Source organism: Oncorhynchus masou, chromosome 8, assembly GCF_036934945.1.
Source record: "Oncorhynchus masou masou isolate Uvic2021 chromosome 8, UVic_Omas_1.1, whole genome shotgun sequence".
Classification (NCBI taxonomy): domain Eukaryota; kingdom Metazoa; phylum Chordata; class Actinopteri; order Salmoniformes; family Salmonidae; genus Oncorhynchus; species Oncorhynchus masou.
Window position 1 is genome coordinate 24,581,771 of NC_088219.1, and position 23,424 is coordinate 24,605,194.

General features: G+C 42.0%; 1 protein-coding gene across 4 annotated transcripts in view; it reads right to left on the bottom strand.

Annotated features, from left to right (window-relative positions):
* The window catches only part of LOC135544438 (protein PRRC2B-like), a 51,415-nt gene that overhangs the window by 19,860 nt on the left and 8,131 nt on the right, over positions 1–23,424 (bottom strand). For 3 of the 4 annotated variants that reach the window (XM_064972039.1, XM_064972036.1, XM_064972038.1), the window contains exons 2-3: positions 19,854–20,030; positions 14,792–14,969 (exon numbers count right to left, since the gene is read on the bottom strand). In XM_064972039.1, coding sequence (XP_064828111.1) covers positions 14,792–14,969; positions 19,854–19,968 — 293 coding nt within the window. In that variant the 5' untranslated portion in view covers positions 19,969–20,030. The remainder of the gene's footprint in view (positions 1–14,791; positions 14,970–19,853; positions 20,031–23,424) is intronic. The other variant, XM_064972037.1, reaches the window with a different exon arrangement.

Below are 23,424 nucleotides of genomic sequence, written 5' to 3' on the forward strand. Positions count from 1 at the left end.
TTCCATCCAACTGGCAACAGTTTCATGCAAATGTTCTATAATCTGCATAAAAACAATATGCACATATTCCCAACAGAGACGTACAGTTGAAGACATAAGTTTACACACTTAGGTTGGAGTCATTAAAAATTGTTTTTCACCCACTCCACAAATTTCTTGTCAACAAACTATAGTTTTGGGAAGTCGGTTAGGACATCTACTTTGTGCATGACACAAGAAATGTTTCAAACAATTGTTTACAGACAGATTATTTCACTGTATGACAATTCCAGTGGGTCAGACGTTTACATACACTAAGATGCCTTTAAACAGCTTGGAAAATTCCAGAAAATGATGTCAGAAGCTTCTGATAGGCTAATTGACATCATTTGAGTCCATTGCAGGTGTACCTGTGGATGTATTTCAAGGCGTACCTTCAAACTCAGTGCCTCTAATTGACATCATGGGAAAATCAAAAGAAATCAGCCTAGACCTCAGATAAAATAAAAAATAAAAATTGTAGACCACCACAAGTCTGGTTCATGCTTGGGAGCAATTCCCAAAACAACTGAAGGTACCACATTCATCTGTACAAACAATAGTACGCAAGTATAAAACACCATGGGACCACAGCCGTCATACCGCTCAGGAAGGAGAAGCGTTCTGTCTCCTAGAGATGAACGTACTTTGGTGCGAATAGTGAAAATCAATCCCAGAATAACAGACATTGTGAAGATGCTGGAGGAAACAGGTACAAAAGTACACTGCTCAAAAAAATAAAGGGAACACTTAAACAACACAATGTAACTCCAAGTCAATCACACTTCTGTGAAATCAAACTGTCCACTTAGGAAGCAACACTGATTGACAATAAATTTTACATGCTGTTGTGCAAATGGAATAGACGACAGTTGGAAATTATAGGCAATTAGCAAGACACCCCCAATAAAGGAGTGTTTCTGCAGGTGGCGACCACAGACCACTTCAGTTCCTATGCTTCCTGGCTGATGGTCAGAAACAGACTCCATGAGGGTGGTATTAGGGCCCGACGTCCACAGGTGGGGGTTGTGCTTACAGCCCAACACCGGGCAGGACGTTTGGCATTTGCCAGAGAACACCAAGATTGGCAAATTCGCCACTAGCTCCATGTGCTCTTCACAGATGAAAGCAGGTTCATACTGAGCACGTGACAGTCTGGAGACGCCGTGGAGAACGTTCTGCTGCCTGCAACATCCTGCAGCATGACCGGTTTGGCGCTGGGTCAGTCATGGTGTGGGGTGGCATTTCTTTGGGGGGCCGCACAGCCCTCCATGTGCTCGCCAGAGGTAGCCTGACTGCCATTAGGTACCGAGATGAGATCCTCAGACCCCTTGTGAGACCATATGCTGGTGCAGTTGGCCCTGGGTTCCTCCTAATGCAAGACAATGCTAGACCTCATGTGGCCGGAGTGTGTCAGCAGTTCCTGCAAGAGGAAGGCATTGATGCTATGGACTGGCCCGCCCGTTCCCCAGACCTGAATTCAATTGAGCACATCTGGGACATCATGTCTCGCTCCATCCACCAACGCCACGTTGCACCACAGACTGTCCAGGAGTTGGCAGATGCTTTAGTCCAGGTCTGGGAGGAGATCCCCCAGGAGACCATCCGCCACCTCATCAGGAGCATGCCCAGGCGTTGTAGGGAGGTCATACAGGCACGTGGAGTTGGTCCAGCCTGTAGTGTGGTTTTCCACTTTAATTTTGAGTGTGACTCCAAATCCAGACCTTCATGGATTGATAAATTTCATTCCCATTGATCATTTTTGTGTGATTTTGTTGTCAGCACATTCAACTACGTAAAGAAAAATGTATTTAATAAGAATATTTCATTCATTCAGATCTAGGATGTGTTATTTTAGTGTTCCCTTTATTTTTTGAGCAGTGTATGCATATCCACAGTAAAACAAGTCCTATATCGACAAAACCTGAAAGGCCGCTCAGCAAGGAAGAAGCCACTGCTCCAAAACTGCAATAAAAAAAGCCAGACTACGGTTTGCAACTGCACATGGGGACAAAGATCATACTTTTTGGAGAAATGTCCTCTGGTCCGAAAAATAGAACTGTTTGGCCATAATGACCATCGTTATGTTTGGAGGAAAAAGGGAGAGGCTTTCAAGCCGAAGAACACCATCCCAACCGCGAAGCACGGGAGTGGCAGCATCATGTTGTGGGGGTGCTTTGCTGCAGGAGGTGCACTTCACAAAATAGATGTCTTCCTGAAGAAGGAAAATGATGTGGATATATTGAAGCAATATCTCAAGACATCAGTCAGGAAGTTAAAGCTTGGTCGCAAATGGGTCTTTTTTTGGCCCATTCTTCCTGTGGAAGACAACAGGAGGAGGAAGGAACATCGAGCTCCGGTAAATTGACAGAACATTAAAATAATCTCTAAACATTTAAATACGTCTGAAATAATGGGCACAAGGGCTTTGGGTGTCACGAGAATAGACCCTGTATTGAGTAAAATATAAATTTCAAATGGATTATTGCAAGCAACAATACTTTAAATGTTTTTTCAGAAATCTCAAATGACCGCAAGCATACTTCCAAAGTTGTGGCAAAATGGCTTAAGGACAACAAAGTCAAGGTATTGGAGGGGCCATCACAAAGCCCTGACCTCAATCCTATAGAAAATATGTGGGCAGAACTGAAAAAGCGTCTGCGAGCAAGGAGGCCTACAAACCTGACTCAGTTACACCAGCTCTGTCAGGAGGAACAGGGCAAAATTCACCCAACTTATTGTGGGAAGCTTGTGGAAGGCTACCCAAAACATTTAACCCAAGTTAAACCATTTAAAGGCAATGCTACCAAATACTAATTGAGTGTATGTAAACTTCTGACCCACTGGGAATGTGATGAAAGAAATAAAAGCTGAAATAAATCATTTTCGCAACTATTATTCTGACATTTTACATTCTTAAAATAACATGCTGATCCTAACAGACCTAAGACAAGGAATTTTTACTCAGATTACATGTCAAGAATTGTGAAAATCTGAGTTTAAATGTATTTGGCTAACGTGTATGTAAACTTCCGACTTCAAACTGTATTTCCATCAAATTGACTTGTGGATAAAAAGCTGTGTATGAGATAGATGACATAGTACACAAAACATTTGCTGTTAAATTCCAATGTACTGAATTAAAATCAAGTTAAAATGCAATAGAAAACAATTTAAAACCGTACTGATGGTTGTCACAAAAGTGTTTTATAGTAAATGTGCCCACTGAGCTCTAGCCAACAGCTCGCAGATAGTGCGGCCACCAAAATGAAGGACAAAAAAAGCAAGATTATTTTTTTTAAACGGCAGCCAAGCACCGATCATGTCACCAGAATGTGGATGCGTCAAACTGTATGTGTTCCGAGCAGAAGACCATTAATTTCATTGGGAGGCAATCCGCACCGCCGTGACTTACCTGTCCGGACTAGCTTGCGTTGCGTGGCACTGCATGAAATGTGTCGCATGCGTTGTATTTTTTGCCATGTGGTACCAGTAGTAAACCACATAAGTAGTTTCTCATTTGTAGAGCGATTACTTTTGTTGTGATACAGAGCATGGATTGTGAAGACTACAAATGTACAGTACAACATTAACCTGTGCACACGGCATTGGACCCTCAATACTTATTGGAAAGGAGCATCAAGCTCATCCGAGTCATAGCGGTAGGACCACAACATATCAAATGACTCCAAGTTCACTTCGATATGGTTATTATATACATTTGTGCATGAAGGCATTTTCACCTCCATTTATCGCATAATACATTTTACAGACAAAAATCCCAACTTGTCTACTGTAAATTTCTTTTGCGACATGTGGGAAAGTTACATTTGACGTTTCCATTAGGCCTGTCGTGACATTTTGTATCCAACATATATTCGCATAAAAAAGGTTGGATGTAAACCTGGTTACTGAGGATGAAGGCGATGACACAAGATCAGCCACTTCACATTATTGTGATGGCGGCCAAAGGATTTAGGACACCGTTTGCAGACTTCCTCTCCTCCCTGGAACTTAATTTAATCAATAACACTGATTGACCAGTGTTCACTCAATACGATGTGCAAGTGACATCCTCCCATGGCATACTTCCGGGGTCATGGCCCAGGTCTTTTGAATGGGCTTCAAGACTACAGCATCAAATATATGAAAATTAAAAAAGGTAATTTAAGATGTATAGTACCAGTCAAACATTTGGACACCTACTCATTCAAGGATCTTTATTTTACACAATGTAGAATAATAGTGAAGACATCAAAACCATATGGAATTATTTAGTAAGCAAAAAAGTTAGACAAAATATATTTTATATTATTCATAGTAGCCACCCTTTGCCTTGACAGCTTTGCACTCTTGGCAATCTCTCAACAAGCTTCACCTGGAATGGTTTTCCAACAGTCTTGAAGGAGTTCCCACATTTGCTGAACACTTTTCGGCTGCTTTTCCTCCACACTGCAATCCAACTCATCCCAAACCATCTCAATTGGGATGAGGTCAGGTGATTGTGGAGGCCAGGTCATCTGATGCAGCACTACATCACTCTCCTTGGTCAAATAACCCTTACACAGCCTGGAGGTGTGTTGGGTCATTGTCCTGTTGAAAAACAAATGAGTGGGACTAAGCCCAAACCAGATGGGATGGCGTATCGCTGCAGAATCCTGTTGTAGCTATGCTGGTTAAGAGTGCCTTGAATTCTAAATAAATCAGACTGTCACCAACAAAGCACCCACACACCCATGCTTCACGGTGAGAACCACACATGCGGAGATCATCCGTTCACCTACTCACACGGCGGTTGAAAAAAAAAAAAAAAAAAAAAAAAAAAAAACTAATTTGGACTCACCAGACCAAAAGGACAGATTTCCACCGGTCTAATGTCCATTGCTCGTGTTTCTTGGCCCAATCAAGTCTCTTCTTATTATTGGTGTCCTTTAGCAGTGGTTTCTTTGCAGCAATTCCACCACGAAGGCCTGATTCACGCAGTCTCCTCTGAACAGTTGATGTTGAGATGTGTCTGTTACTTATACTTTGTGAAGTATTTATTTGGGCTGCTATTTCTGAGGCTGGTAACTCTAATGAACTTAATCCTCTGCAGTAGAGGTAATTCTGGGTCTTCCTTTCCTGTGGCGGTCCTCATGAGAGCCAGTTATCATAGTGACATCTTCTGTATATCACCCCTACCTTGTCACAACACAACGGATTGGCTCAAACACATTACGGAGGAAAGAAATTCCACAAATGTACTTTTAACAAAGCACACCTGTTAATTTAAATGCATTCCAGTCGACTACCTCATGAAGCTGGTTGAGATCATGCCAAGAGTGTGCAAAGCTATCATCAAGACAAAGGGTGGCTACTTTGAAGAATCTCAAATATATTTAGATTTAACACTTTTTTGCTTACATGTGTTATTTCATAGTTGATGTCTTTAGTATTGTACAATGTAGAAAAATTGTAAAAATCAAAAACCATTGAATGAGTAGGTGTTCAAAGTTGACTGGTACTGTATATAAAAATATTATATTGATTTACCCGATGCCTTTCATCTAAATATTTGATGCTCAAGAAGCAAGTCTAATTAGAAAAGCCTAATTTAAATACATTTCCTGCAGCATTGTTAGCATGCCTGCTCTGAGGACCTACAGGACGGTAAGAACCTGTTAGTTACAGGCCGTTTTGTGTGTTTTATAATAGATTACGGTGTTTTTTTTTTAACTGAACATTCACAGCCAGTACTTTTTGAAAATGTAAAATATTTATTTTTGTAGACCTGCGTGGTTGAAAGATAGACATACAGCACATTCAGTAAGGAGTCAGACCCCTTCGCTTTCCACTTTGTTACATTACTGCCATACTCTAAATTGTCCCCCCGCTCAATCTACACACAATACCCCATAATGACAAAAAACTGGTTTAGAAATTTTTGCAAATTGATGGAAAGAAAAATCTGAAGTATCATATTTACATAAGTATTCAGACCCTTTAATCAATACTTTGTTGATACACCTTTACCAGCAATTACAGCCTTGAATCTTCTTGGCTATGCCGCTACAAGCTTTGCACACCTGTATTTGGGGCGTTTCTCCCATTCTTCCCAAGTTCTGTCAGGTGGGTGGGGATCAACTTTGCACTTTGCACAGCTATTTTCAGGTCTTTCCAGAGATGTTAGATTGGATTCAAGTCCGGGCTCTGGCTGGGCCACTCAAGGACATTCAGAGACTTGTCTGTGTGCTTACGGTCGTTGTCCTGTTGGAAAGTGAACCTTCACCCCAGTCTGAGGTCCCGAGCTCTTTGCAGCAGGTTTTCATCAAGGATCTCTGTACTTCGCTCCGTTAATTCTTTCCTCAATCCGGAATAGTACCTGCTGCTAAAAAACATCCCCACAGCATTATGCTGCCACCACCATGCTTCACTGTAGGGACGGTGCCAGGTTTTCTTCAGACGTGGCGCTTGGCATTTAGGCCAAATAGTTCAATCTTGGTTTCATCAGACCAGATAATCTTGTTTCTGATGGTCTGAGAGTCCTTTAGGTGTCTTTTGGCAAGGGGGCTGTAATGTGTATTTTACTGAGGAATGGCTTCCGTCTAGCCAATTTACCATAAAGACCTAATTGGTGGAGTGCTGCAGACATGGGAGAACCTTCCAGAAGGACACCCATTTCCACAGAGGAACTCCATAGCTCTGCCACAGTGACCACCGGGTTCTTGGTCACCTCCCTGAACAAGAACCTTCTCCCCAGATTGCTCAGTTTGGCCGGGCTGCCAGCTCTAGGAAGAGTCTTGGTGGTTCCAAGCTTCTTCCATTTAAGAATGATGGAGGCCACTGTATTTTTATGGACCTTCAATGCTGCAGACATTTTTTGGTACCTTTCCCCAGATATGTGCTTCGACACAATCCTGTCTTGGTGCTCTATGGACAATTCCTTCAAACTCATCGCTTGGTTTTTGCTCTGTAGGACCTCACAGGTGTGTGCCTTTCCAAATCACGTCCAATTAATTTAAATTTACCACGGGTGGACTCCAATCAAGTTGTAGAAACTTCAAGGATGATCAATGGAAACAGGATGCACCTGTGCTCAATTGAGTCTCACAGCAAATGGTCTGAATACTTATGTAAATAAGGTCTCTGTGCAAATGTATAAACTGTATAAATGTATAAAAAAATAAACATCTAAAAACCTGTAATCGTGAAGTTCGCATTAAAACGGTTGTAACTTATTTTGTTTCAAATATTTTTTTATTGAACACACAAGAATGGTGTATAGGTATACAAGACAGATATACAATTCTTATCTAAACATAAAAGAGCACACAGGAACAACAAGACCCAGAGTTCTGGGTGCAAAACACAACATACAAAACAAGGACATGTAGGAAGAACTACTCGGGTGGCAGGGCCAGCACATGCTGCCCAAAGGTAGATTAAAATATTACAATTGAGAGTGCGTTAATAAGTACAAATTCACAGCACCGACTCATCCAAGTAGGAGAGGAAAGGCTGCCAGATTTGATCAAATGTTGACAATTTATTGTTCAGAATATATCTAATTCTTTCTAAGTGTACAGTGTTTGCCAATTCACTGAGCCATAGTTTGGTAGAGGGCGCTTCCCTCCTTTTCCAAAACAACAAGATTAGTTTTTTTGCCGAAATGAGACCGTAAGAGATGTTTTTGGGGGTTGGTTAATCCGTTTAGGGACTCAGATACTCCCAGGATGATCAGAAGCGGGTCTGGATCTATTTAAGTCTCCAAAACCTCAGAGAGGATCCCAAAAATTCCACACCAATGACCATGCAAGCAAGAGCAAAGCAGTGGAGTAGTGTACCCTGTGCAGCCTGACATTTATCACACGTAGGGGATGTATCAGGAAATATCCTATGCAGTTTAGTTTTGGAATAGTGTAATTTGTGTAACACCTTGAATTGTATGAGAGGATGTCTGGAAGTAATGGAGAATGTGTGGATATACTCCAAGCTCTCTTCCCAGTCTGCCACCGAGATGTCAGTCCCTAGTTCTTCCTCCCATTTTGCCTTAATGGCATCTGTAGAAGGTGTGCTAACAGATTGAAAAGCATCATTTAGACGTGATATCAGTTTGTCTGAGTTGGGGCATATTTTTATGCATCTGTCAAACATGGAAGGTTTAGCATTGCCAAATATTGGGAGGTGTTTTCTAACAGTCTTTAATTTGTAAGTATCTGAAAAAATTACTTCTGTGAAGATTATAAGTTTCCCTCAGCAACTCAAAGGAAGCAAAGGTACTTCTATGTATAAAATCCCCTATGGTACTTATCCCCAACTCTCCCCATCGCTCAAAGGTGTTATCAAGGTTAGAGGGGGCAAAGGAGGGATTCTTGGCGACAGGGAGCATGAATGACATTGGTCTAAGCTCAAAGTGGACTTTATTTGCTTCCAGATTCGGACTGTGCTTTGTATAATAGGATTGTTACAATAAAGTGACATCTCCAGATTGGCGCTGTGATTTTGTCGCCTGTCAATAGAGAAGAGGTGACACTCCTCAAGCTCCATAGTAAGCCAGCTGGATGACGGAAGCGCGTCATCCAGCAGAAATGTAACAGAGCGGAGGTTAGCGGCCCAGTAATAAAATATAACATTTGGGAGAGACAGTCCTATCTTGGATTTACAGAGGTGTTTTATTACCTATCCTGTGTGTTTTATAATCCCAGATGAAAGGATTGATAATTGAGTCCAGTTGTTTATGAAAGGATTTAGGTATGAATACTGGGATGTTCTGATATAGGTAGAGCAGTTGTGGGAGGAAGACCATTTTAATGGCATTAATTCTTCCGAGCAGAGAAATTGGGAGAGTTCTCCAAAATAGTATGTTTGCCTTGAGTTTTTGCATCAGAGGGGGGAAATTCTCTTTAAATAGTAAGGAGTATTGTTTGGTAACGACAATTCCTAGGTAGGTAAATTTTTCTGAAGACTTAACTGGGAGATGTTCTAGCCAGGAGGTGTTTTGCGACCGTAAGGGCATTAATTCACTCGTTCCAATTTATTCTGTATCCCAAGAAGGTTCCAAACAAATTGATCACATCAAGAATCGCTGGGATACTAGCCTGGGGTTCTGTTACATAGAGGAGGATGTCATCTGCGTAAAGGGAAATCTTATTTTGAGTATTTTTAGTATTATAGCTGTGTATTGCTGCATGAGATCTAGTCGTCTGAGCGAGCGGTTCGATAATTAGGGCGAAGAGCATAGGTGACAGTGCACAACCCTGCTTTGTCCCTCTGTAAAGTTTAAATCGGGGTGACAATGATTGGTTAGTGAGTATTCTGGCACAGGGGTTCCTATATAATAGCTGGATCCAATTTATGAACCCATCTCCAATATTACATTTCTGAAGGACCTTGAATAGATAGGGCCACTCAACTTGGTCAAAGGCCTTTTCGGCGTCAAGAGATATGACGGCAAGGTCCACATTGGGTAACCTCTGAGAATACATAATGTTGAAGAGGCGCCTGAGATTGAAGAATGAGTTTCTGTTAGGGATAAAGCCGGTCTGATCCCAATGGACCAATGGAGTTTTTGCTAAAAATCTTTTGGTCTGTATTAAGGAGATATTGGTCTGTATGACCCTACCCCTTCCGGATCTTTACCCTTCTTATGTATAACTGTAATGAACGCTTCATCCAAAGTAGAAGGGAGAACTCCATCCTCATTGGCCTGAACCAACATTTTGTGCAGGTAGGGAGAGAGCATGTTGCTGAATGTTTTATAGAATTCACCAGGGTATCCGACTGGGCCCGGGGTCTTGCCACTCTTTAGAGATTTAATTGTTTCTCGAATTTCATCAAGAGATATTTCCTAATTCAGGAAGTTAGAATCTTCCTGATTCAGGGCAGGAAGATTATAGTCCTCCAAAAATGTTTGCATAATTACGGGGTTAGGATCCGCTTTAGATGTATATAGTCTCTCATAAAACTGACGGAATCTGTCATTGATGTTTTTGGGGAAGAGAGTAATTCCCCAGATGCAGATTTAACTTTGTGAATCATTCGGTCACTCACATTTTTTCGAAGTTGTCTGGCAAGTAATTTGTATGGTTTGTCAAGCTCAAAATATTTTTGCTTGGCATAGAGAAAAGATTTAGCAATTTTAGCTGAGAGAATCTGATTATATTCTAATTTTAAAGAGGTAATTCTCCCTATCCAGTAAGTGCATTTATCCCTCCAGTTCTTCCAGTTGTCCTCTGTTTTGCCTACTCCTGGCAGCCTGAAAGGAGATGATACAGCCTCTCAGATAAGCCTTCAGTGTTTCCCCACAATGTGTTACTGATTGTAGGCTTGGTTACTTTGGTCCCAGCTCTCTGCAGGTCATTCACTGGGTCCCCCCGTGTGGTTCTGGGATTTTTGCTCACCGTTCTTGTGATCATTTTGACCCCACGGGGTGAGATTTTGCGTGGAGCCCTAGATCGAGGGAGATTATCAGTGGTCTTGTATGTCTTCCATTTCCTAAAAGTTGCTCCCACAGTTGATTTCTTCAAACCAAGCTTACCTATTGCAGATTCAGTCTTTCCAGCCTGGTGCAGGTCTACAATTTTGTTTCTGGTGTCCTTTGACAGCTCTTTGACCTTGGCCATAGTGGAGTTTGGAGTATGACTGTTTGAGGTTGTGGACAGGTGTCTTTTATACTGATAAGTTCAAACAGGTGCCATTAATACAGGTAACGAGTGGAGGAGAGGAGCCTCTTAATTAAAGAAGAAGTTACAGGTCTGTGAGAACCAGAAATCTTGCTTGTTTGTAGGTGACCAAATACTTATTTTCCACCATAACTTGCAAATAAATTCATAAAAAATCCTACAATGTGATTTTCTGGATTTTTCTCCTCATTTTGTCTGTCATAGTTGAAGTGTACCTATGATGAAAATTATAGGCCTCTCTCATATTTTTAAGTGGGAGAACTTGCACAATTGGTGGCTGACTAAATACGTTTTTGCCCCACTGTATATACATACATATATACACACACACACACATACATATATATACACACACACACACACACACACATATATATATATACACACTGCTCAAAAAAATAAAGGGAACACTAAAATAACACATCCTAGATCTGAATGAAATATTCTTATTAAATACTTTTTTCTTTACATAGGTGAATGTGCTGACAGCAAAATCACAAAAATTATCAATGCAAGTCAAATTTATCAACCCATGGAGGTCTGGATTTGGAGTCATACTCAAAATGAAAGTGGAAAACCACACTACAGGCTGATCCAACTTTGATCTAATGTCCTTAAAACAAGTCAAAATGAGGCTCGGTAGTGTGTGTGGCCTCCACGTGCCTGTATGGCACTCTAACCTGTACGAGGGATTGGCGTATATTCCCGGATAAATCTCTCTGCGTCCAAAACTGAGGAGAGCCAAATCTTCTCACCGGAAGGCAGGGTAATTCTTAGGCAGGGAAGAGGAAGGCTGGGGCGAAGATGAAGTTTGTAGAGTTTGGTCATGACATCTCCTGTAGTCTGCGCGATGCTTTGCCATGTCGGGCGCATAATCCCCAGACACGGAATGGGTGCCCTTTATGCGACAGGTTGCCCCTCATTCGAGCTTCACGCAGGATAAGATCCTTGGTCTTGAAACAGTGACAAGAGATCTTTTTTTTTTAACCTTTATTTTACTAGGCAAGTCAGTTAAGAACAAATTCTTATTTTCAATGACGGCCTAGGAACAGTGGGTTAACTGCCTGTTCAGGGGCAGAACGACAGATTTTGTACCTTGTCAGCTCGGGGATTTGAACTTGCAACCTTTTGGTTACTAGTCCAATGCTCTAACCACTAGGCTACACTGCCGCCCCAGATGATTACTGGGCGATGGCGTTGGCCCGGTCCAGGCACTGGGACAAGGGAGCGATGTGCACGGTTCAGCTGGGGACCCGAAGCCAAAACATCCGATCGCATTGCATCCTTCAATAGCTTGGCGAAGAAGTCAGTGGGGCGAGAGCCCGCCTCCACCCCCTCTGCCAGACCAACAACGCAAAGGTTATTACGTCTGGATCGGCCCTCCAGGTCCACCACTTTCACAGAAAGCCTCTGCACACTATCCTGCAATGACGTGCATAGCTTCTCTAACTCGTCGATCCTACCACCGTTGAATTCAGAAGCTTTCTCAAGGTCCACAATACTCTGGCCATGCAAAGCAACCGTTCGAATGATGCTCTCGATTTTGGTGTCCAGTTCAGCAAGTGGCCTTAAGATCCTCAGCTATAGCAACACGTAGCTCCCCCAAAGCCCGGGCAAGTTCTGTAAGTGTCACATTGTTGCATGTGCCTTCCGCCATGTCCATCTCGTTGTTGAGTGGGGAGTAGGCCTCCACTGTGGATTTATTGTCCTTTGGTCGCTTATTACTCGGCATTTTCATATAAAAATTACAATCTTGTATTGAAAAGAAACGTTTGTTGTAAAAAGTGCCATTAAGTAGGTTAAATTAGATTATTTCGCAAAAAAGTTGCAGGAGCCTCTCACACAGCTGTTCACTCCAACATGCTAGCTCCGCCCCCAAACGGTTGGGCTTTGGCTTTGTGCTTCTTCTTGGCCGTTAACTATGTTGAAAACCGACATATGGTAAGTAACTTCACTTAAAGCTAGATCTTAATTGATCGCGTTATGACGCCACATTTCTTTAGGCTCATTCTTAGCCTACAAAACGAGAAATTGGTTGGTAAAATAGACCACGGTGGGAAATGGAACACCCGCCAAATTTGGGTAGATTTTTGGCATTGCTGGGTAAGAATGTCTTTCATATGGGAACAGTTTAAATTACAAAGCACAAGACCTGAACCACTACTACAGTGAGACTTTATCCTCGTGTATCTTGGCTCGTTACATCGCTTTTTTCACATGCTAGGCCGTTTTTCAATATTAGTTTGAGCTACCAGCAGACATTTTCTGCAGGCATTACCGGGGAGTGCCGTTACCACGGTAATGGCCCACCCCTTAAAGGGGAAGCTGAGCATGGTCTCATCTAATGACTCAAATATTTGGGGATAAATTATGCATCGAACAGTCCAAAAAGCGTTTATTAATTTCTTATCATTAAAAAAATCAATTTCATTGTGCTCCTAAATATCAAGTTTTGTACTTGCAAAAAAATTCAGCATTTGAGCCTTCCTGAACTAATAATAATGATACTAAATGAGCCTCATCACTCTTTTGCATTTTGTGACAGGGCAGCCAATTTGTTAATTCTCGATGTTCAATGGCAGAACTTTAACTTTTTACTATTGTATCTAAATTTATTTTAACATTGGTTAAAAAGACTAGGCACAAAAAAGGAATTTGAGCAATATAAACCCCATTACTTCTTACTAGTAATACATTTGTTTTAGAAACAAAGCGTACTCATACGATCGTGATTTTTGGTGTAATATTGGGAGAACATTTGAGTGGCTGTTAGATTTTCATTTATTTATTCGACCTGCAACAGTGGCTGGTGTACCAAAAATGTAATTTCCCACCTTGAAAGAGATGTATCACTTTCAAATCGTTTTGGCTTCTTCAATCTATACTGAACAAAAATATAAAAACGCAACATGAATAGTGTTGGTCCCATGTTTCATGATCTGACATCCCAGAAATTATCCATACGCACAAAAACATTGTGCTGAAAGTTTGTGCACAACTTTAGTTAGCATTTCTCCTTTGGCAAGATAATCCATCCACCTGACTGGTGTGGCATATCAAGAAGCTGATTAAACAGCATGATCATTACATAGGTGCACTGTGTGCTGGGAATAATAAAAGGCCACTCTAAAAATATGCATTTGTCACGTCTCAAGTTGAGGGAGCATGCAACTGTGGCATGCTGACTGTAGCAATGTCCACCAGAGATTTGACCAGATAATTGATATTCATTTCTATACCATAAACCGCCGCCAACGTTATTTTAGAGAATTTGGCAGTACATCAACCGGTGTCACAACCGCACACCACGTGTAACCATGCCAACCCAATACCTCCACATCCGGCTTCTTCACCTGCGGGATCATCTGAGACCAGCCACTCGGACAGCTGATGAAACTCTGGTCTTGCACAACCAAAGACTTTCTGTGAGAAACAGTCTCAGGGAAGCTCATCTGAGTACTCGTCATCCTCACTAGGGTCTTGACCTGATTGCAGTTCGGTGTCGTAACTGACAGTGGGCAAATGCTCATCTTCAACAGCCAATTCCTGGAAGCTGAAAAAGTCCTAGTTCTTCCATAGCCTGCATACTCACCAGACATGTCACCCAATGAGCATGTTTTGGATGCTCTGGATCGATGGTGTACAACAACGTTTTCCACTTCCCGCTAATATCCAGCAACTTCGTACAGGCATTGAAGAGTCGGACAACATTCCACGGGCCACAGTCAACAGCCTGATCAACTCTATGCGAAGTGCTGCACTACAAGAGGAAAATTGTCATCAAACCAGATACTGACTGGTTTCCTGATCCACGCCACTACCTTTCTTATAAAAAGGTATCGGTGACCATCTGTATTCCCAGCTATGTAAAATCTATAGATTAGGGCCTATTGAATTTATTTCAATTGACTGGTTTGCTTATATAAATTGTAACTGAGTAAAATGTTAGAAATTGTTATGTTTATATTTTTGTTCAGTGTACATCAGTTGCTGATTGAAATGGCAAAAGTGCTGTGTCTACAGATGTTCAATCTCCAAGAAACAGTTGGATGTAACTGCATTAAATCGGTTATTCAGACCTTTCCCAGGGTCCATCCCGGGCTCTCACCCACCTCTTTTGATCGGGTTGTTCCTGCTTGTTTGCCCATCCTGTTCCGTCTTTGGGCACGATAATCACGTTGGGGTCGTTTCCTTTGTTCTCGGACTTCAGGCTCGGCAGGTGAGCGGGTGGGGGCATGCGCCGGGCTGCGGCCACTTTGCCAAGACTCTGTAAGCCATGTCGCGGAACTGCTGGGAGGAAGAGGGGAGGAGAAAGAGGTGAGAGAAAGATGGAGAGTGGGAGTAAGAGTGGACACAGACAGAGGGAAGGATAGAGGTGGTAATAAAGCTCTTTGCAATTTTTTTGTATTGGTCAACCTTCATGAGCCAAGTCAAATCAAATCCTTGCATATATGAGTTTAAAAACACAGAAGCAGACCTGGGTTCAAATATCTTAATTACTTGAACATACATTTCGAAGCATTGAAACATATTTAAATTTAAAAAGACAAGTAGTTGAATTTTGGAATGCATTTGGAAATACACTCCCATGTTAGTAGTTGCTTTGGGACATATTTGAAAGTACTCAAATACACATTTCACTCTCTCGGTGAAAGACTATGCCTATAGCTTACAAAACAATTTAAGTCAATAAGTAATAATTTTAGTCAAAGTATGATATATTTGGGGTTGAATTGGAAAATCCAAAGTGGTAACTAAAGATATTTTCCGTGCCAATGCAGCGTTTCTCACCAATGATATCACGTGCTAATACTTTCAGTCTGCGTTTCTTTTCAGGGCTGGGTTTTAATTGAACGTTACCACCCACCAGCATGGCATCGTTTATTAAAATCAGAAACACCTGCAAAGTTAGTCTTTGTGAGTTACAACTGAGCAATAATAATAGATCATTTTTGGCTGAGCCAAACAGCATTTCGCAGTAGCATCCACTTGGCCACCCGAGCCATGGAGCTAATTAAAATGGGGGGCAAACTTGTGTTTTTGCACCGCCACTTTTTTTATTTATAGCATTTTATGAACATATACAAAACTAGACATAACATACAAAGTGATGCAAGTCATTTCCTATGTTCAATGACCCGGTGCAGACAGTATCAGTGATGCTATTTTGCAGGCTCAGTCAGTCCTGATACAGGATCGCGTCATCGTAGTGTGAGAACTGCCAAGCCACTCAGTTAAGGCTAATACAAAACAATTTGCATTACATTTAGGGGCATGTCATTAATACAAAAGAAACTAAATAAACAGCCATAAACTAATCTCTTGACCTACTGTCTTTAGCCCGCAGGAAAAGTGGACAGAGAACACTCCACAACCCTACTGTATATATACTGCAAAATATGAATGAAGTATTTAGGATATAACACAATTAGGCTTCAGTGGTAGGATTTTAAATACAATTTTTTTTTGTGGGGGGCGCACATGCCTATGCTTAGAAGTAAACATTTTGGCACTTCATTTGCCAACTTGCTAGCTAAGTGGCAAGATCAAGTTTCTTGGTTACAGCAGAGACTGCCCTTTGGCCTCAGCTGTCCACAGTGAAATTAACAAGTCACATGTGCGAATCAGATTAAATGAAGAAAAAAAGAATTCCAGCTAATGAATGAATGAAATAACAGCGTGAAAAAGACGTCAGTTGTTAGTTAAAGTGGTCCCCACCTCTCCCACAGAGGAAACCAGGGGACTCCCCAGCCAGCATCACTGCTACACTTCTCCGTCCCCAGTTCTGAAAACTGACATCTGAACAAACATTGGTCCCAGCCCACGAAATAAGCCAGCAACCCACTTGGAGAAAGCGCAGTGAAGCCGTTAAACCATACAGGAAGACCATACCACATAACGTTTTTTTTTCTGTCTTTTCTTGGCTCCAAAGCTCTGACATGTCAACAATTGTGTATTTTAATCTGTAACATATATTGGTGTAAAGCTGCCAGTCATTTGCGGAGATGCATCATCCGACATGCGAAAGTCCCATGCACAGTCAGGCTGGGTTGGTCGTCTCATGCAGACAAATAGTTGAAAGGTGAATGGTCCAGGATGAACTCTCCGATGCCAATAATATACATAACCAGGACATTGCTGAAAAGAGGAGCGAAGACCAGCACCCTGCAGCCTGTTCCCTTCAGGAAGGCAGAAGGGACCCTCCTTACGTATGATCTCACTGACAGTCAACCACACTGTTGTAACTCTCCTCTTCGTCCCTTTGCTCAGAGATTGCAATCTCGTTTTCACATCATCACAAGGATTGACTGTCACAGCTGCAGTAGAGCCAGCCAGACAAAGAGCAAGGCCCAGTAAAAGGGTGCCGATTCATCTCGAGAGGGCTGGCCCAGCCAGTGGAGGTGGGTGAACAGCGGGAAGTTGACCAAGGAGACAGGAACATCTCTCATGAGGATGGCCCCGAGCCCTGCTCCCAGGCGATATGGGTAGCGGACACCGCCCTGACAGTGGGGTTAGGACCCACGTTGTAGGACCTGCTCAGAAGGTAGATCGTAGCGTTCAGTAGATCAAGTGCAGATGAGCTAAATAAATGTCAAATTAAATATTTTGTTCTTGTATGTAAAAGTATCATCGGTCTCATAGCCGTGAAACTTGCTGAACCTCCACGTTTAACCATCAAATTATCATAAGGCATTGGATAATTAGTCAAGCTTCACTTATTTTTAAGCTAGTCTGTATGGAAAAAATATATATAACCATTTTAACATTGTAAAATTGCATGTGAAGGCCTCCCGGGTGGCGCAGTGATCCAAGGCACTGCATCGCAGTGTTAGCTGTGCCACCAGAGACTCAGCCAGCCGCGACCTGGGAGGTCCATGGGGCGACTCACAATTGGCCTAGCGTCATCCGGGTTAGGGAGGGTTTGGCCGGTAGGGATATCCTTGTCTCATCGCGCACTAGCGACTCCTGTGGTGGGCCGGGTGCAGTGCACGCTGACAGGTCGCGAGGTGTACGGTGTTTCCTCAGACATTGGTGCGGCTGGCTTCTGGGTTGGATGCACGCGGTGTTAAGAAGCAGTGCGGCTAGGTTGGGTTGTGTTTCGGGGGATGCATGGCTCTCGACCTTCATCACTCCCAAGCCCATATGGGAGTTGTAGCGATGAGACAAGACAGTAACTACTAACAATTGGATACCACGAAATTGGGAAGAAAAAGGGGGTACATTTTTTAAATACAATTTGTTTTATAAAAAATTGCATGTGCAATGATTGCATTTTGGAACCCCACTGCCTCTAAATGAATGGTTTTGACCACAGTCCACTGGATTGGTGCAGCTAGAAAACACAAGTGTCTATCTCATAACGAAAATTCCACAAATGTGTTTCTATCTTGTGCTGTTACATTTGTATTGGTGTTTATTTTCGGATCTGATGTGCTCAGGGTGTTGTTACATATCATTTGCAATGTTCATCATGAGCAAAGCCATTGTTGCCCATCATTTCACTTTCCCCTAACTTGGCATTGCTGTAGTGCAGCCGGATAGCCTGCCAGCAGCCAAGGTTGCACTGTGACCATTACAATGTTGAAAAACGTGTAGTCCAAACCATTCAACAGTTCGGCTATCCCTATTACCAGAGCTTCATCTTATTCTTTCTATTTCCATGGTAGTTTCCCGTCCACAATTTATGGAAGATGACAAAACAAAGTCAAAGATACTGGTTTCCCTTAGCCATCTGTGGCTAAGTTTTCCCTAAATGCTTATGACAAATCCAGCTCCAAAATCAGTCACAGCCGAGACAGCTAATTCTTTGAATAGGGTGTAGCAACAAAATATACTTGCTTGCTAGATAAGGTTAGCATGCTAGCTAGCTACACTGACAGAAGTTAGTGCTCTGTTGTTATTTCTCCACGCCATGTGGAAATCACCACAGCGTTCCCACCCCCAATTTGTGAATATATGTTTTAGCAGCCTGCATCCTTCTTGGGAGGTGGAACTTAAATGAGAATTTCCACTATAGGACAGAAATTAAGTTGAAATAGAGGAGGCATTTCCCTATGATGGGGGCCTTTAACCTCTTGAAACTCTGGGGGCGCAATTTCATTTTTGGATGAAAAACGTTCCCGTTTTAAACAAGATATTTTGTCACAAAAAGATGCTCGACTATGCATATAATTGATAGCTTTGGAAAGAAAACTCTGAATTCTCCAGAACTGCAAAGATATTGTCTGTGGGTGCCCTAGAACGGGAGCTACAGGCAAAACCAAGATGAAACAGCAACCAGGAAATCAGCAGGATTTTTGAGGCTCCGTTTTCCATTGTCTCCTTATATGGCTGTGAATGCGAGAGGAATGAGCCTGCCCTTTCTGTCGTTTCCCCAAGGTGTCTGTAGCATTGTGACGTATTTGTAGGCATATCATTGGAAGATTGACCATAAGAGACTACATTTTCCAGGTGTCCGCCCGGTGTCCTCCGTCGAAATTGGTGCGTCATTTTCAGCTGCTGGTATTTTTCCATGCGATTCTGTGGGGAAGGCAGGCTTCCACGAACTGCATATCAATGAAGAGATATGTGAAAAAACACCTTGAGGATTGATTCTAAACAACGTTTGCCATGTTTTGGTCGATATTATGGAGTTAATTCGGAAAAAGTTTGACGTTTTGGTGACTGAATTTTCGGTTCGGTAGCCAAATGTGATGTACAAAACGGAGCGATTTCTCCTACACAAAGATTCTTTCAGGAAAAACTGAACATTTGCTATGTAACTGAGAGTCTCCTCATTGAAAACATCCGAAGCTCTTCAAAAGGTAAATGATTTTATTTATTTGGTTATCTGGTTTTTGTGAAAATGTTGTGTGCTAAATGCTACGCAAAATGCTAAGCTAGCTTGCAATACTCTTACACAAATGATTGATTTGCTATGGTTCAAAAGCATATTTTGAAAATCTGAGATGACAGTGTTGTTAAGAAAAGGCTAAGCTTGAGAGCAGGCGCATTATTTTCATTTTATTTGCGATTTTCAGAAATCGTTAACGTTGTGTTATGCTAATGAGCCTGAGGCTTTATTCACGATCCCGGATCCGGGATGGGGAGTATCAAGAGGGTAGTAACAAATACAGATGTATTTGAACCCAGATCTGCACAGAAGTACTTGAACAAGAATGGACAATGACTTACCTGCGGTTTTATGAGTTTCTATAGACTTTCCCTTGTACTTATCAAATAGGCTGAGTGAGGAATACTTGCTTTTCCCATCCTTGGACTTGGTTATTTGCCCCAAACGATCGGACATTGCGATGTAATGTCATCGAGTATGGAAATGTTTCTATGCGCCTCTTGCTGTGCCTTCTTTTACTGAAGAGAAAAAAAGAGGAAACTGTTAGCACACAAGCCACACCAGCTTAGAATTGGAAAGTACATAATATTACTATTCAATCTATTCTAAAGTGTGACAAAAAAAGTCAACATACCAATCTTAATTCAATTACCCAAATGCAATGTTTAGGTTAATTGAGGTCATTTGTAAAGTATTTATGCATGGATAAACAGCGAGTAGCAGCAGTATAAAAACAAAGGGGGAGGGGTTCAATGCAAATAGTAAGGTGGACATTTAAGCAGTTTAGTTGTTAAGCAGTCTTCTGGCTTTTTATTTCCCGAAAGAAGCTAAATCCCCTTTGTTGTTTCCTTGACACGATACTAACGAGTATCGCTGGCCCTAACTGTGATGAGGCCTATTGTAAATTGTGATCTGGAAACAGCGTCACCCTATGTGAAAGAACATGAATCCTCAAATACCGGCAGGCCTGCAGAGTGGTCTGACTGACCAACCAGACATTGATGCTACTACGTCTTATAAAAGTAACTTAATAGGCTTAACATTACATGAAACCCACTAAAGGAATCAGCATTGCTACTTGGGTCATATTTCTTTGCAGCTGCTAAATGAATATAGGGAAAACACTGCCGTCGCATCATCTCAATACAGTGCTCCACGAGTGCACTGCATTTATGGTGATATTTTTGCAATGAGCGGACACAGCTAACATTTTCTGTACATTTGAGAAATGTGTCTGATCTACCCCTTTCCTTCCTATTAGGGCTGACCTATTAGTCGACTGGTCGATTGTTTGGTTGACCAAGATTTATTTTGCCCGAGGAGTAGCAAAACATTTATTTTTATTTTTTATTAAATAGAAAAAAGTATCATGGTGTACAAGACACCCGTCTGATTGGCTTTGGTCGGAGTTGTCGGATCCATTACGGAGGCACAGTCTATCAGTCTAAGACGCATGCTACTGAAATTGTATATGGTGATATTACATAAGAACAATGGAGCAACCCTAATAAAGAAATATATTTTATAGCAAGTGTGTTTCTCCCGTGTTGGATAGTGGTCACCTGTGTGCTGTTCAGAAACAAAGTTAACCTTGTGTGGAGAACAATGCGCCGAGGCAGCAGCAGAATGAAGAGATGAGAAAACAGCCCTTGCCCTATTGTCTAGGAAAAGCAAGGAGGGAAGAAACCAACCTAATTAGGTCTATAGTCAATAGCCTAACTGTAAAATGTGCCTGGTTTTATAAATCAAAGTATTCAGACCACCTTGACTTTCTCCACATTTTGTTAGGTTGAAGCCTTGTTCTAAAATTTATTACCCCATAAAGACAAAGCAAAAGCAGGTTTAGACATTGTTGAAAATGTATTAAAAAAAATACACTGGAACATCACATTTACATAAGTATTCAGACCCTTTACTCAGTACTTTGTTGAAGCACCTTTGAGAGCGATTAAAGCCTCAAGTCTCCTTGGGTATGACACTACCCACTTGGCACACCTGTATTTGGGGCATTTCTCCCATTCTTCTCTGCAGATCCTCTCAATCCATCAGGTTGGATAGAGAGCATTACTGCACGGTTTAAGTCTGGGCCACTCAAGGACATTCAGAGACTTGCCCTAAAGCCACGCCTGTGTTGTCTTGGCTGTGTGCTTAGGGTTGTTGTCCTGTTGGAAGGTGAACCTTTGCCCCAGTCTGAGTTCCTGAGAGCTCTGGAGCAGGTTTTCATCAAGGATTTCTGTACTCTAGGCTGTGCATCTTTGCCTCGATCCTGACTAGTCTCCCAGTCCCTGCCGCTGAAAAACATTGCCACAGCATGATTCTCCCACCACCATGCTTCACCGTAGGGATGGTGCCAGGTTTCCTCCAGACATGATACTTGGCATCCAGGTCAAAGGGTTTAATATTGGTTTCATCAGACAATATAATCTTGCTTCTCATAGTCTGCTAGTCTTTGGGCGACTTTTGGCAAACTCCAAGCGGGCTTTCTTGTGCCTTTTACTGAGGAGTGGCTTCTGCCTGGCCACTACTATAAAAGTCTGAATGGTGGAAAAATGCAGAAAAGGTTGTCCTTCTGGTAGGTTCTCCTATCTCCACAGAGCAACTCCAGAGCTCTACCAGAGTGACCATCGGGTTCTTGGTCACCTCCCTGACCAAGGCCCTTCTCCCCACGATTGCTCAGTTTGGTCAGGCAACCAGCTCTATGAAGAGTCTTGGTAGTTCCAAACTTCTTCCATTTAACCTCTTACATCTATGGGGGCGCTATTTCATTTTTGGATGAAAAACGTTCCCGTTTTAAACAAGATATTTTGTCACAAAAAGATGCTCGACTATGCATATAATTGATACCATTCGAAAGAAAACACTCTGACGTGTCCAGAAATACCAAGATATTCTCTGTGCGTGCCCTAGAACGTGAGCTTCAGGCAAAACCAAGATGAGATGGCATCCAGGAAATGACAAGGATTTTTGAGGCTCTGTTTTCCATTGTCTCCTTATATGGCTGTGAATGCGAGAGGAGTGAGTTAACCCTTTCTGTCGTTTCCCCAAGGTGTCTGCAGCATTGTGACGTATTTGTGGGCAGATCATTGGAAGATTGACCATAAGAGACCACATTTACCAGGTGTCCGCCCGGTGTCCTGCGCCGAAATTGGTGCGCAAAAGTCACCTGCCAGTATTTTTCCATGCGATACAGAGAGGAAAGCAAGCTTCCACGAACTGCATATCAATGAAGAGATATGTGAAAAAACACCTTGAGGATTGATTCCAAACAACGTTTGCCATGTTTCGGTCGATATTATGTAGTTAATCCGGAAAAAGTTTTACGTTGTAGGTGACTGAATTTTCGGTTTGTTTCGGTAGCCAGACGCAATGTAGAAAACGGAATGATTTCTCCTACACACAGACGCTTTCAGGAAAAACTGCGCATTTGGTATGTAACTGAGAGTCTCCTCATTGAAAACATCAGAAGCTCTTCAAAGGTAAATGATTTTATTTATTTGGTTCTGGTTTTTGTGAAAATGTTGCATGCTAAATGCTACTCAAAATGCTATGCTAGCTTTGCATACTCTTACACAAATTAGTCCATTTCTATGGTTCAAAAGCATATTTTGAAAATCTGAGATGACAGTGTTGTTAAGAAAAGGCTAAGCTTGAGAGCAGACACATTATTTTCATTTTATTTGCGATTTTCAGAAATCGTTAACGTTGCGTTATGCTAATGAGCCTGAGGCTTTAGTCACAAACCCGGATCCGGGATGGGGAGTTTCAAGAAGTTAAGAATGGAGGCCACTGTGTTCTTGGGGACCTTCAATGCTTCGTAAATGTTAAAATGTGCAACCAGGGAGAAAAGAACTCTGGACCACCTATACTCCACACAGAGATGCATTCAAACCTCTCCCTCACCCTCCAATTGGC